We start from the raw sequence: 12,499 nt of genomic DNA, 5'->3' as shown, positions 1-12,499 counted from the left end.
TTCCTCCCCCGTGGCTCATCTTTGCCCCTCCGGGCCTGTTCAAGCTGTACTGCTAAGGAGGGGGTGCAATTTACCAACTGTCTCACTTTGAAAGGATGAGGAGTATGGTTGATAGCACCTAACTTGAGAGCCAGGCTACTTACCTAGGTTTGAATATAGTGCTGCCACTTGCTGTTGTGATTTTCCTTGCGTGACTCAATTTTCTCCTCTGTGAAGTGGGGACAGTAACTACCGCAGAGAGTTGTTAGGAAAATTAAGAGAGTAAAGGATCCAGACAGTTGTGGGTGACAGTTGCATCATGTAAGTATTATCTGATTTTGAATCTTATAGGAGCCGTGTGACTTATGCAGAATAGATGATACTCACACTCCATCTCACAGATGAGTAAAGAGGCAGCGATAGAGACTTGCTTTGGTTTGGTTTACTGCTAAGGTTCCAACCCTGACACTCTCCTAACCCGAGGTGCAGAGTCCACCTCACTCCAGTATAGCCGTCTCCCACTCTGAGGACCCAGAAACAGCCCCAGGCTAGCTGTGTGGCACTCACAAGGACTGGTCATCTGGGGTTGTGCATCAGATCTAGATGGCCCTTGAGTCACCTGTGTGAGCCCAGGTGTTCACGACATTCAGTCTTCAAGCTCATAATCCTGGGCTGATTTTAAAATGAAGCCAAACCAGACTCTGTGGGTCAGGGCAAGTCGGCGGTAGATGGAACGTGTGGGCGCTCCACACAGTACCTGTGTGTACTATTACAGCGCCTGACATCAACTTTGTGCCAAAGCACTGTGCTGAGTGATTTACTTGGATTATCCTGTTAATCTTTATCATAATTCTGTGAAATAGTTGCAGTTATAATTGACAATTTACAGATGGAAAGCATTAAGGCAAAGTGGTTAAATATTTTGTCTCAGATGCACTGTCTCCTTCAGCAGCTCCAGGCACAATGCCTCTGATATCGCTTTGGTGCCCTGGTTGGTCCCAATTTCCAGAGGAAAACATACTAACATAAATTGAACATATGATCACTCTTATCTCAGAATGAAACAGCCATGTTTGGAGCTTTAAACTGCTTCCGCCATTGCCCATCATAGAATTTGTGTGGACGTGTATGGGATAGAGATGTGGCCACCAACCCTTTCCTTTTGTGTTCAGCAACCCCATGGACTGTAGCACATCAGGCTTCCCTGTCCTTCACCATCTCCTGGAGCTTGCTCAAACTGTGTCCACTGAGTTAGTGATGCCATCCAAACATCTCATCCTCTCTTGTCCCCTTTTCCTCCTGCCGTCAATCTTTCCCAGCATCAGGATCTTTTCCAATGAGTCGCCTCTTCGCATCAGGCGGCCAAAGTATTGGAACTTCAGCTTCATCATCAACCCTTCCAATGAATATTCAGGGTTGATTTCCTTTGTGATTGACTGGTTTGATCTTCTTGCAGTCCAAGGGACTCTCAAAAGTCTTCTCCAACACCACAGTTCAAAAGCATCGATTCTTCAGCACTCAGCCTTCTTTATGGTACAACTCTCACATCCATATATGACTATTGGAAAAACCATAGCTTTGACTAGATGGACCTTTGTTGGCAAAGTGATGTCTCTGCTTTTTAATACACTGTCTAGTTTTGTCATAGCTTTTCTTCCAAGGAGCAAGCATCTTTTAATTTTATGGCTGCACTCACCATCTGCAGTATTTTGGAGCCCAAGAAAATAAAGTCTGTCACTGTTTCCATTATTTCCCCATCTATTTGCCTTGAAGTGATGGGACTGGATGCCATGATCTTAGTTTTCTGAATGTTGAGCTTTAAGCCAACTTTTTCACTCTCCTCTTTCACTTTCATCAAGAGGCTCTTTAGTTCCTCTTCACTTTCTGCCATAAGGGTGGTATCATCTGCTTATCTGAGGTTATTGATATTTCTCCCGGCAATCTTGATTCCAGCTCTTGTATCATCCAGTCCAGCATTTTGCTCAATGTATTCTGCATATAAATTAAATAAGCAGGGTGACAATATGCAGCCTTGATGTACTCCTTTCCCAATTTTCCCAGTCCATTGTTCTACGTCTGGTTCTAACTGTTGCTTCTTTACCTGCATACAGGTTTCTCAGGAGGCAGGTAAGGTGGTCTGTTATTCCAATCTCTTGAAGAATTTTCCACAGTTTGTTGTGATCCACACAGCCAAAGGCTTTATTTAGCATAGTCAATGAAGCAGAAGTAACTGTTTTTCTGGAATTCCCTTGCTTTCTCTATGATCCAATGGATGTTGGCAATTTGATCTCTGGTTCCTCTGCCTTTTCTCAAGCCAGCTTGAACATCTGGAAGTTCTTGGTTCAAGTACTGTTGAAGCTGAGTTTGAAGGATTTTGAGCATGACCTTACTAGTGTGTGAAATGAGTGCAATTGTGCCGTAGTTTGAGCATTCTTTGGCATTGCCTTTCTTTGGCATTGGAATGAAAACTGATCTTTTCCAGTCCTTTGGCCACTGTTAAGTTTTCCAAATTTGCTGGCATATTGAGTGCAACACTTTCACAGCATCATCTTTTAGGTTTTGAAATAGGTCAGCTGGAATTCCATCACCTCCACTAGCTTTGTTTGTAGTGATGCTTCCTAAGGCCCACCTGGCTTTGCACCCCAGGATGTCTGACTCTAGGTTAGTGATCACACCATGGTGGTTATCCAGGTCATTAAGACCTTTAGCCTGGCTTGATTGAAGGTGTCCTTTCCATCTAGATGAGTGTGTTCAGGCATAGGGTCTCAACCCACTTGACTCCCTTTCATGTCACCTAGTCCCTCAGGTCTCCCTGCCAGATCTGCCTTATAGAGGCTGCAGTGATGAATTCCTTGCCTCCTCCTTCCACCTCCTTCCCTGCATCTACCCTCGCACCTAGAATAAACAACACACACACACACACACACAGAGCAGGGGCCCACACTTAGGAGCCAGCATGGTGGGGGTGGGGAGGAGTTGAAAAGTAAACAGGGCAGGGCATGGGGTGGGGTGGGTCAGGTAGCACTGGGCTCCTCCTAGTCATCTTTCCCTCTCCACTTTCCCCAGCTCCTGACTCACTGGCCACGGTGGGGAGTCACAGGGAAGGGAGGTTAAGGTTGGGTGGGGGAGCCCTGTTCAGAGATAGCTCAGAGGCATTGTCAACAACAAGAAACTCAGGAGGCTGAGTTTTGGAGCTGCCGTGGGAGGCCTGTGGGAGTATTATCTACAAAAGGAACAGGGAGAAAGAGAAGGGAAGAGCAAAGCAAAGAAAAAATTGCTCAAGACACAAAAGATGGAGAAAGCCCCCACCCCACCCCCAAGTGCAGGCGGAGTCGGTTGCTGTGTGCCAGGGTTGAGAACAGGTGGCTGTCGGATCAGAGTCCAGGGGCTCCTCCCCTCCCCGCTTCCCACTCTCTCCACCTCGTTTCTGGAGGTCCCCAGGTCTCTCCTTCTCAGACTGTGTTGTGAGGTGGGGAAATCTCAGGCTTTCAAGTCAAACTAGCCCGGGTTTGAATTCTAGCTCTGTCACCGAGTGACCTTGGGGTGGGGACGGAGGACAGGTGCTAATCTCGAACAGCATCAGTTCCTTCATTTGTGAAATGAACCTTTCTCAGAGGATTGTGGAGAGAATGAGATGAACTTAGTTAAGTGGTTATGATTCTTACTTAAAGTCCCCCTACGCTGGCCCTGGCCCTGGGTGCTGGGACCACTGAAATGAGCTCAAGATGCAGCCTCGACAGAGGCTCCCCACCCCCACCAAAACATTCTGGAATACTCTGAGGCCTCCAGTACTTGGCCACCCCGTGTCTGTCTCATTCTAGACCATTCCTTTTCTTTTAGTGGAGGGTTCCAGCTAGTATGAAGAAACCATGACAAACTTTCTAAAAAGGAAAGTTAAGTGGCTAATTAACATGGCTAGTTAACTGGGGGAACCAGATCTGAACCAGGAGTTGGTGAAGGAGCTGGCAGTTTGCTATCATGCCACGCTGCTGGGGGGGCCTTGTCCTGTCCTTTGAGAAACAGCCTATTAAAAGGTGACACAATGGTTATTTTAGGTCATTTTTAGGGCTTCCCTGGCGGCTCAGATGGTAAAGAATCTGCCTGCAATGTGGGAGACCTGGGTTCGATCCCTGGGTCAGAAGATGTCCTGGAGAAGAAACTGGCAACCCACTCCATTATTCTTGCCTGGAGAATTCCATGGACAGAGGAGCCTGGTGGGCTACAGTCCATGGGGCCACAGAATCAGACATGATTGAACCACACACACACACACACACACACACAGGCATTTTGGATGTTACCTACTGTGAACAGCCACCTGGACTTCAGGCCGTGGGGGAGACACTGCAGTGGACCACAAGCCCCACCCACTTTGATTCCCAAGGGAGAGTCTGCGAAATGCTCTCAATCTCACCTGCGAGTTTGAGCAACACCAGAAAATGGGTTTGTTTGAAATCTAGTTACAGAGAAAGCCTAACTGGGTTAAGTTGAAGAGAGACATAAAAAGGAGACCTGACTTTTCCCTGGGGAATCAGAGTGGGTGGTATTTGTTCCTGCTGTTTTGACGGCTGTGAAGGGGCGGGTGGGCTGGAGAACAGTTGTGCTGCTGGTGGTGATGGTGGGTGAGTTTCCTCACCCAGAAAAATCTTCAGCTAGCGTTTCCCCTGGTAGGGAGTCACAGTGTAGGTAAGGAAACTCCCTCGGCACCCGTGGGGAAATGACAGTCCCTGGCTGTCCCCAGGGAGATGCTGCCACAGCCTCGCTCCCTGTTTGTCCTGGTTGGTACCATCAGCATCTGGGCTGTCACCCTGAGTAGTTCAGAAACAGGGGGGCAGGGAACAGGAGGGCATCTGAGGGGGGCGGTGCTTTCCTGACAGCTGTCAGGACGGATGTGCTGGAGGGGTATACACTCAGAGGAGAAAAGCTCTGCAAGGAATAGGATGACTCAAGTATTATTATTTATTTTTTCTTTTGGTTAATTAGGTCTGTATGGCTGGAGATTGGGGAAGTCTTTCATGCGATTTTTAACAGGGCAGGAGAGACAGAAAAGTAAAGAGTTAGTGAATGTTTAACTTGTCACAGGTTAGCCTGGACATGAGAATCCTGCTCTCCAGCACCTGCTTGATACCTCCCTTACCCCTCTGTGAAGCAGTGACCATTGTCTTCACTTCCCAGTTCAGGAAGAGGTTCAGAGATGCTATTTGTCCAAGGTTAGCAGACCACATAGCTACCAAGTTATAAAGCCAGAATTAAAATCCAAATGTATGTCTCAAAGGGCTTCCCAGGTGGCTCAAGTGGTAAAGAATCCGCCTGCAATGCAGGAGACACAGAAGAGGTGTGCGTTCAATCCCTGGGTGGGGAAGATCCTGCAGAGGAGGGCATGGCAACCCACTCCAGTATTCTTGCCTAGAGAATCCCATGGACAGAGAAGACTCGTGGGCTGCAGTCCATGGGGTTGCAGAGTTGGAAATGACAGAAGCGACTTAGCACATATGCATATGTATCAAAATTCCAGGGTCTTTCCACTCTATCGCACTGCCTGGCCACCAGACACTGCTTCTGTTTAAGGAGCAGATAAGAGCTCTCATTCCTTTACCTGCAAATACCTCTTGGCCTCAGAACTCAGCAGAGTGCCTAGAATCCAGAAGGTACCTCAATGTTTAAAGGAAAGAATACGTTCAGGTGGCTAAAGCTACCGGAAGTCTAGCTGGGCTAGTTTTATAGTATGTTGCTCTGGCTACTAGCGTTATGGTCTGGTACTCTGAACTGGTTAAAATACTGACAAAATATTTCCTTGAATTAGTTCCTGACCTCCAAACATGTACCATTTTGGATACCTGTTTCTTCCATGAAGTGCGCTTCCCTGTGGATATAATTCTCCTCAGATGGGATAAGGTGGGATGAAACCTGTGTATTAGGCAAGACAAACCCTCACTTTGTTCAGTCAGATGGCAGGAATTCCAGGACAACAAGCCATTACTCTAAAGACCTTCTCCAAAAGCAGAGGCTCACAGATTGATAACCATGTGTCGTGGCTTTTCCAGGCCACTCCCAACCCAAAATAGTTCATCCTGTTGTACTCCATACATACCTTCATACTCACAAGACTATACCCTTGGTTTAGGATTCTGAACCACTGAACAAGTGCCTGATCACCCACTGGGATAGATCAGTTGAAGCACAGGCCCTGTGAGTAGTGCTGCTCCATTTCTCTCACAGGTGACAGCAAGGCTCTTCAATGCAATACTATTTATTACCTTGTATTGCTTTATCTGTATATGTCAGTTGTCCCAAGTAGTTTATCAGCCCCACGAGAGGCTGTGTTTTAGTTATCTCCTTAGCTTCCAGCTCAGCAACTATAAAAAGCACTCCCAAACATTGTTGCTAAGAGTGTAAACTCATGCATCTTTTAAGAGTACTTTATCAGTAACTGTATGGTCTAACAATTCCACTCCTAGGAATTTATCCTAAAGATATACTCTCATGTTATGAGTGATATATGTATTAAGAGAGCATTTGAGCAATACTTGTAATAGTAAAAAACTGAAAATCATCATTAGGGACTGGTTGAACTAATTATGATGAATTCATACAATGGGATACAATGCAACCATAAAAAGACCAGGTATATTTATGTATACTAATGTTAAGAGGCCTAAGCAGTGCACATTCTTCTGATATATGTGTATCAATATAGCAAATCTCTGAAGGGAGACAAAAACTTAACAGCGGTTGCCTCTGGAGAGGGAATCCATAGTCTAGAGTGGGATGGAAGCTTATTTTCATCATATATCCATTTGAACTGCTTAGGTTTATTTTTTTCAAAAAACTATTCACATATATTGATTGTTCTTAAAGCCAAACAGAAGCTAGTTATAAAAAGCAAGGACAAATTAAGAAAAGAAAGCAAGTTGTTTAGGAATATGCATAATATGATTTACATTTATGTAAAAGACAGAAAATATATATTTGCATGTTTGGATTTAGAAAGTTTGTGGTAAGTTATATAAGAAACTTTTCAGTAATTTCTTCTGGGGAGTGGGACAAGGTAGCCAAGAATTTTTTTACTTTCACATAATGTATCCTTTTGTACCTTGAAAAAAATGAGCCTATATTAGGTTTTTTTAAAGTGAATTAAAAAAAACTGCTGTAAATAAGGGGCCCATTAGATATTTGATGTACCTAAAGAAGCCATGTTAATTCAAATTTTCTCTCTCAAGTGGCACGTAATTGACAAAGCTAAACCTCAAGTTTCAGTCCTATCTCGTAGTCTGGGAAAGGACACGAGATTGATCTGTAGGACAAAACAGAAAGGGAAGGAAACATGATGATTAGGTAGAATGTTTCTGCACACACAGCAGGAACTGCCCAGGGTGCAGAGCCTCCCTTCTCTTGGAAGAAGAGCTGTCATGGGTAGCAAAGGATGAGCTGCACAGTTCAAACTTAAGATAAACCTAACTTGTCTTCACTGAAGAAAGTCAAACTGGCAAATTTAGGAGCAGAATATTTACAACTGCTACTGCTGCTGCTAAGTCGCTTCAGTCGTGTCTGACCCCATAGACGTCTGTGCGACCCCATAGACGGCAGCCCACCAGGCTCCCCCGTCCCTGGGATTCTCCAGGCAAGAACACTGGAGTGGGTTGCCATTTCCTTCTCCAATGCATGAAAGTGAAAAGTGAAAGTGAAGTCACTCAGTTGTGTCCGACTCTTAGCGACCCCATGGACTGCGGTCCACCAGGCTCCTTCGTCCATGGGATTTTCCAGGCAAGAGTGCTGGAGTGGGGTGCCATTGCCTTCTCCAAATATTTACAACATGAGATCCTAAATTAATTATGGTATAGACATGTTATCTAAAAAAAGAATGGTGGAATGCATATAGTAGGCTCCTTTAATAAAAAACAAAACCAAAAATTAAAAGCCTATGTATGTATGTGTATATGTACATATATGCTTTGAAAAAGCGTTGTAAGGATATATGCCAAATTATTAACAGTCATTACCCCCGAGGAAGAGAATGGGAACATGGAAAACTTTTTTTCCTTTTACATTTCTGCATTATTTGATATTTTATTTTATTAAAAAAATTTTTTTTAAATGTGGACAATTTTTAAAGTCTGTATTAAATCTGTTACAATACTGCTTTTATGTTTCGGTTTTTTGGCCATGAGACCAGGGATCAAACCCGCACCCCCTGCACTGGAAGGTGAAGTCTCGACCACCAGACACCAGGGAAGTCCCTATTTGATATTTTAAATGCCACTTTTATAATTAAAAACAATGTGTAAAAAAAAAAAGCTTCATAATTTTCAAACTTTTTGTGGTCCTAGAAAAAAATCTTCAAATGTTTTTCTATAAGGAGATTTTAATTTCAACTTCAAGGCAGTTTTGACAAACATGTGGCTGCCCATCTGTTTAGGTGGTTAAATACATTCTTGCCTGGATACAGGGATAGACCTCATAATCCTTCAAGGCCACTTCAATCTCTGGATTTCCTATAAAGTGTAGGTGACCAATTAATCAAAGAAGCAGGACTTTTTCCCTAAATAACAGCAGGTGGATGGTGTTGTTGGGTAAATTCCCCCAAATGAGGTAGCCAGCCCCTTAGAAAATGGCTTCCCAGTATTCCTTGACTACTGTTTTCTTTCCTGAAAGACACACACACACTCTTTCTCACTCAGTCTGTGCAACCAACCTGAACCCTGGCAGTTCAGCTTCAGCCAAAGGGCCAGGGGAAGCCCCGAGGCAGCTAGGTTCTGCACCACTGCCACTTACAGCCTGGGCAGCAGACTTGGGAGAACAAACCCTGAGAAGAAAAAGCTCTGTGTTATTAAATCATAGAGGCTGGGGCGGCCACGGGTGGGAGTCTGACACCAGCACCACCTGGTACGTGCAGGAACCCAGTTACGTAGTGACGTCCGCTATTCCTGTGAAGGGCAGGGTGGAGAACAGGGGTGTAGACAGAGCCTCTGGCTGCCTGGTGGAGCTACTTGCAGTTGATTTTTCAGAGCTGGTAGGTTCTCCTTTGGAAAGTTACCCTTCCGTCTCCTACAGACCTCTTCCCAAAAGAAACAGCTGCATCTGCTCACCCTGACTTTTGTATTTAACTTGGTTCTGAAGCTAAAGCAGTGGACAAATGACTGAGGAACTGGATACCCTCACTGAAGCCCCAAACAAGCTGTCTGAGTGACTTCTATCCCATGAGGCCCAGAGAAAAACAGTAATGAAATGAAGTCGCTTCCTGCGGTGAAACAAACGTGGGAACATTTATGCAATTGTTTTTATTTATTCAACTCTAAAGATTGACTGCAGCAATTTTTGGATGGTTGACACCTTAGATTAACACTAATTATATTGCTATAAATTTGGTTCAGGGTCAGAATGGGAATCAGGAAAGAGGAAGAACAATAGCAACAAAAATCTTCAAACACTGTAATGAAGAAATACTTTTTTCCCTTGAATTAATGCTACTTTCCCATAGACTGCCCTAGACTGGTTTGCAGCCTAAGGTCATAGAAAACAAGGCTTGGGCATATGGAAGAAACCGCAGGTTAAGCCATGGTGCCAAGCGAGAGACTAAAACCGCGATCTGAGTGTCAGTCTCAGGCACAGCTTAGGAGCACAGGCAGATTCTCAAATGCGTCCCAGGGTTCTTCCATTTTCACCTATTCAATCCCCCCTTTTCTGGCCAATTCAGGGCTGTACACAACCCCCTCGCTGCCTCTCCTGCTCACACTGTTGTTTACAGGGAACCCAACAGGCACGTGCGGCTCCTGCTGTGACAGAAAGGTAGCAAGAGCAGCCGTGATCCATCTCCTCCTGAACGCCTGGACAGTTGGGCTGGCTGAGGATGGCTTCTTCAGGCCTCCGGAAGGCCCGGAGCCCCGGGAAGAACACTGCTTACCCTTGGGAAACCTGGCAACAGTTGCCTGTGATTTCTGGTGGAAATGACCAATCAGAATCAATCCATCTCACCGGGAAAGGTCAAGGGAAAGAAAAAAAAAAAACGCTTCCCTTCCAAAAAACGGTAAAGAGGAAACGAGGAGAGAAGAAACCAAAATATTTAGAATGGCAAAATATTTAGAATGGCATAAAAAGTGATATGCGTAAACTTCTTTTTGTTATTAAATCTAACTGTAAGTTTCCTAAAGTCCAGTTACCAAGTTGAATTGTGTGGGAAAGAGAGAGACCGGCTGGAATCTTCCTCAGGAGTTCACAACGTCAGGCTGAGAGGTCCTAGGTTTGCGCTGGGGGAGCCCCTTCCTGAATGAGGGCTTGGGTGGGCCGGGCTCCATGCTGGCTCCAGTCCCATTGGTCCCTGCAGAGTGAGCCTGGCCCCGTTCACTAGTGTTTCCTGGTGCCTGGGGTGGAGCACTCTGGTACCTGGAACCAGATGAATACCACGAGCTATTTCTGTAACGACCCACGCTGTCATGTCGCCCTTGGTTCGTGGGGTCACTGGACTTTGGGCCTTGTGGCCTGTAGCCTTGTCCTCCTCGTCTGTTTCCCGGCAATGCCTAAGGATAAAAGAATACAATGTTCAGAGCACAGTGGTATAAGGGCACCCCAGGTGTGCCAGTTCCGTGCACAGGAATATTCTGAAAGCCTAGCAGTGGTATCCCATGCTTGGGACTCGGTTCTCTCAATACTCACAGAATTTGGTCAGCTGATCCAACCTAGACCTAATGAGAACTCATAAATCTTTCGCTATCTCCCCTCTGCCCTTCACCTCAGGGTCCTCGCCCCTGAAGAGCTTTTCTTTAGCTGGGCTGAGGAAGAAAGAGCATTCTCTGGGGCTATTATAAGCCCTCAACTGGGCAAGTGTCTTATCACATGTCTGAATTTTGTAGATCATAAACTATTTGTAAAGATAATGAACATTTGAATAATAATATACGCCTCACTATGCTCTACTTTGCTATATATCATGAACCACAGATTAAATCACGCTGCTGTGACATTTAACACATTCACAGTACAACCCGGAGAGCTCATGGCACAGGATTTTATTTTTGTCCTCCAATTCCAATGTAATACCAGTCTGAAGAATTACTTACTTCAGGCTAATTCACAGCACTGCCTTGGATGGCTCTTATGGTATCTCCTTCAAATCAAGGAAAAGCAACTATGGATTCTGCTTCAACTTTCTAGTGTCTGCTCCCTGCCCTACCTGGTTCATGCTCTCTCTCTCTCCTGGGTATGCTCTCCCTGTGCTTCCAGGGAGCTGCTGCTTCAGACGCATTCTGGCGAACCTGCCACTGTGGTGCTTTCCACCTCCAGATGGGTGCACGACTCCCAGTGTGACCAATTACCAGGCAAGACTACTGCCTACGACAGCGAGGATCACTGCCAACATCAGAAAGTCAGTAGTCCTGGCAACGGGAAATCTAAACTGGCTGGTGAACTGGAACATACACACCAAACCCTTTCTTTGGAACTAACTGAGGCTGGAGGGATTCAAGATAGATGTGGAAGGGGCATAAAGAGAAGCGGGTCATGTACTGAGCTGTCAGCGTTTAAACTGTGACAACCTGGTTTAAAAGCTTTTCTGCCTAACACGCTCAGTGGAAGCTAGGTTACCTCTCGGTGAGGCTGGTAGGATCGGCCACCGGAGTTTGCTGTGGTTGCAGGCGTCTCTCCCGGTGCCAAGTTCTTCTTGTTAGCGCTTGTAAGGCTGGGAGCAGAGGCGCAGGTGGAAGCAGCAGCAGCAGAGGCGTCGCACGGGTTACTCAAAGACACAGATGCAACCAAGCTACATCGAGACCGGGTCGAATAGCTGTTCTTTGGATGGGACACTGAGACAGCAACATGAGAAAGATGTGGTCACGTGATAGAAGAGCATGACTGGTAATTTCTCCCTGTTTCTCCATTTCACAATGAGCAATCTAGGATAAAGAACTGTCTGAGTATTTGTAAAGCTAAGCTTTTAAGGAGGTAACAGGAAGGAAAACCTCCCTTCTGCCCTCTTCCTCCACGCCTTCCAAATCCCCAGGGCTTTGTAACAATCCGTCAGAGTGGCCCATCCCCCCACCAACTAACGATTTCTTGGCGTTCCTACCACCTCAACGCCTGGCTTTGGCTCCAGTGGCTGACTAAGCCTAGGAACAATAGTATGGGCCATATGTTCAGTTTCCTATGCAAGGAACATTTCTAAAGTACCAACCTCGCAAAGAAAGAAAAAGTTAAATGAAAAGCTAAATTCTTTTTTAAACATTTGAATCATGCAAGATGAGTTACGTACGAACAGAACTAGTCTTCACAACAAATATCTATCTTCCTTCCTAAGGTTCTTTCTGCAAATGTAACTCCAAATTCAAAATATCAATCTAGTTGAAAAATATTAACATTTTCAAATTTTGTCAGAATTCAATGGTTTAAAAGTAGTCCCTAGATTTTATTTCCTTGGTTTTAAGCCTGGGCTAATGTTGAGTTCACAATCACTGCCCTAAGTCCAACATTTATCTCACTTTTACGCCGAGACTTAAAGAACAGAAGAGCTGAGCTTAGGGTCTCTGGGTCTGAC

At 45.3% G+C, this 12,499-nt stretch overlaps 1 protein-coding gene across 2 annotated transcripts in view; it reads right to left on the bottom strand.

The window, feature by feature from the left end:
- Window positions 1-9,203: 9,203 nt before the first annotated feature.
- SPATS2 (spermatogenesis associated, serine-rich 2) overlaps window positions 9,204-12,499 on the bottom strand; it is a 156,055-nt gene continuing 152,759 nt past the window's right edge. For both annotated transcript variants that reach the window (XM_010857769.1, XM_010857770.1), the window contains exons 12-13: window positions 11,557-11,771; window positions 9,204-10,493 (exon numbers count right to left, since the gene is read on the bottom strand). In XM_010857769.1, the coding sequence (XP_010856071.1) occupies window positions 10,182-10,493; window positions 11,557-11,771 (527 nt within the window). In that variant the 3' untranslated portion in view covers window positions 9,204-10,181. The remainder of the gene's footprint in view (window positions 10,494-11,556; window positions 11,772-12,499) is intronic.

Source organism: Bison bison, unplaced genomic scaffold (genome assembly GCF_000754665.1).
Source record: "Bison bison bison isolate TAMUID 2011002044 unplaced genomic scaffold, Bison_UMD1.0 scf7180017864383, whole genome shotgun sequence".
Taxonomy (NCBI): domain Eukaryota; kingdom Metazoa; phylum Chordata; class Mammalia; order Artiodactyla; family Bovidae; genus Bison; species Bison bison.
The sequence above is the reverse complement of the archived record's forward strand: the minus strand, read 5'-3'. Positions and strand labels throughout refer to the sequence as shown.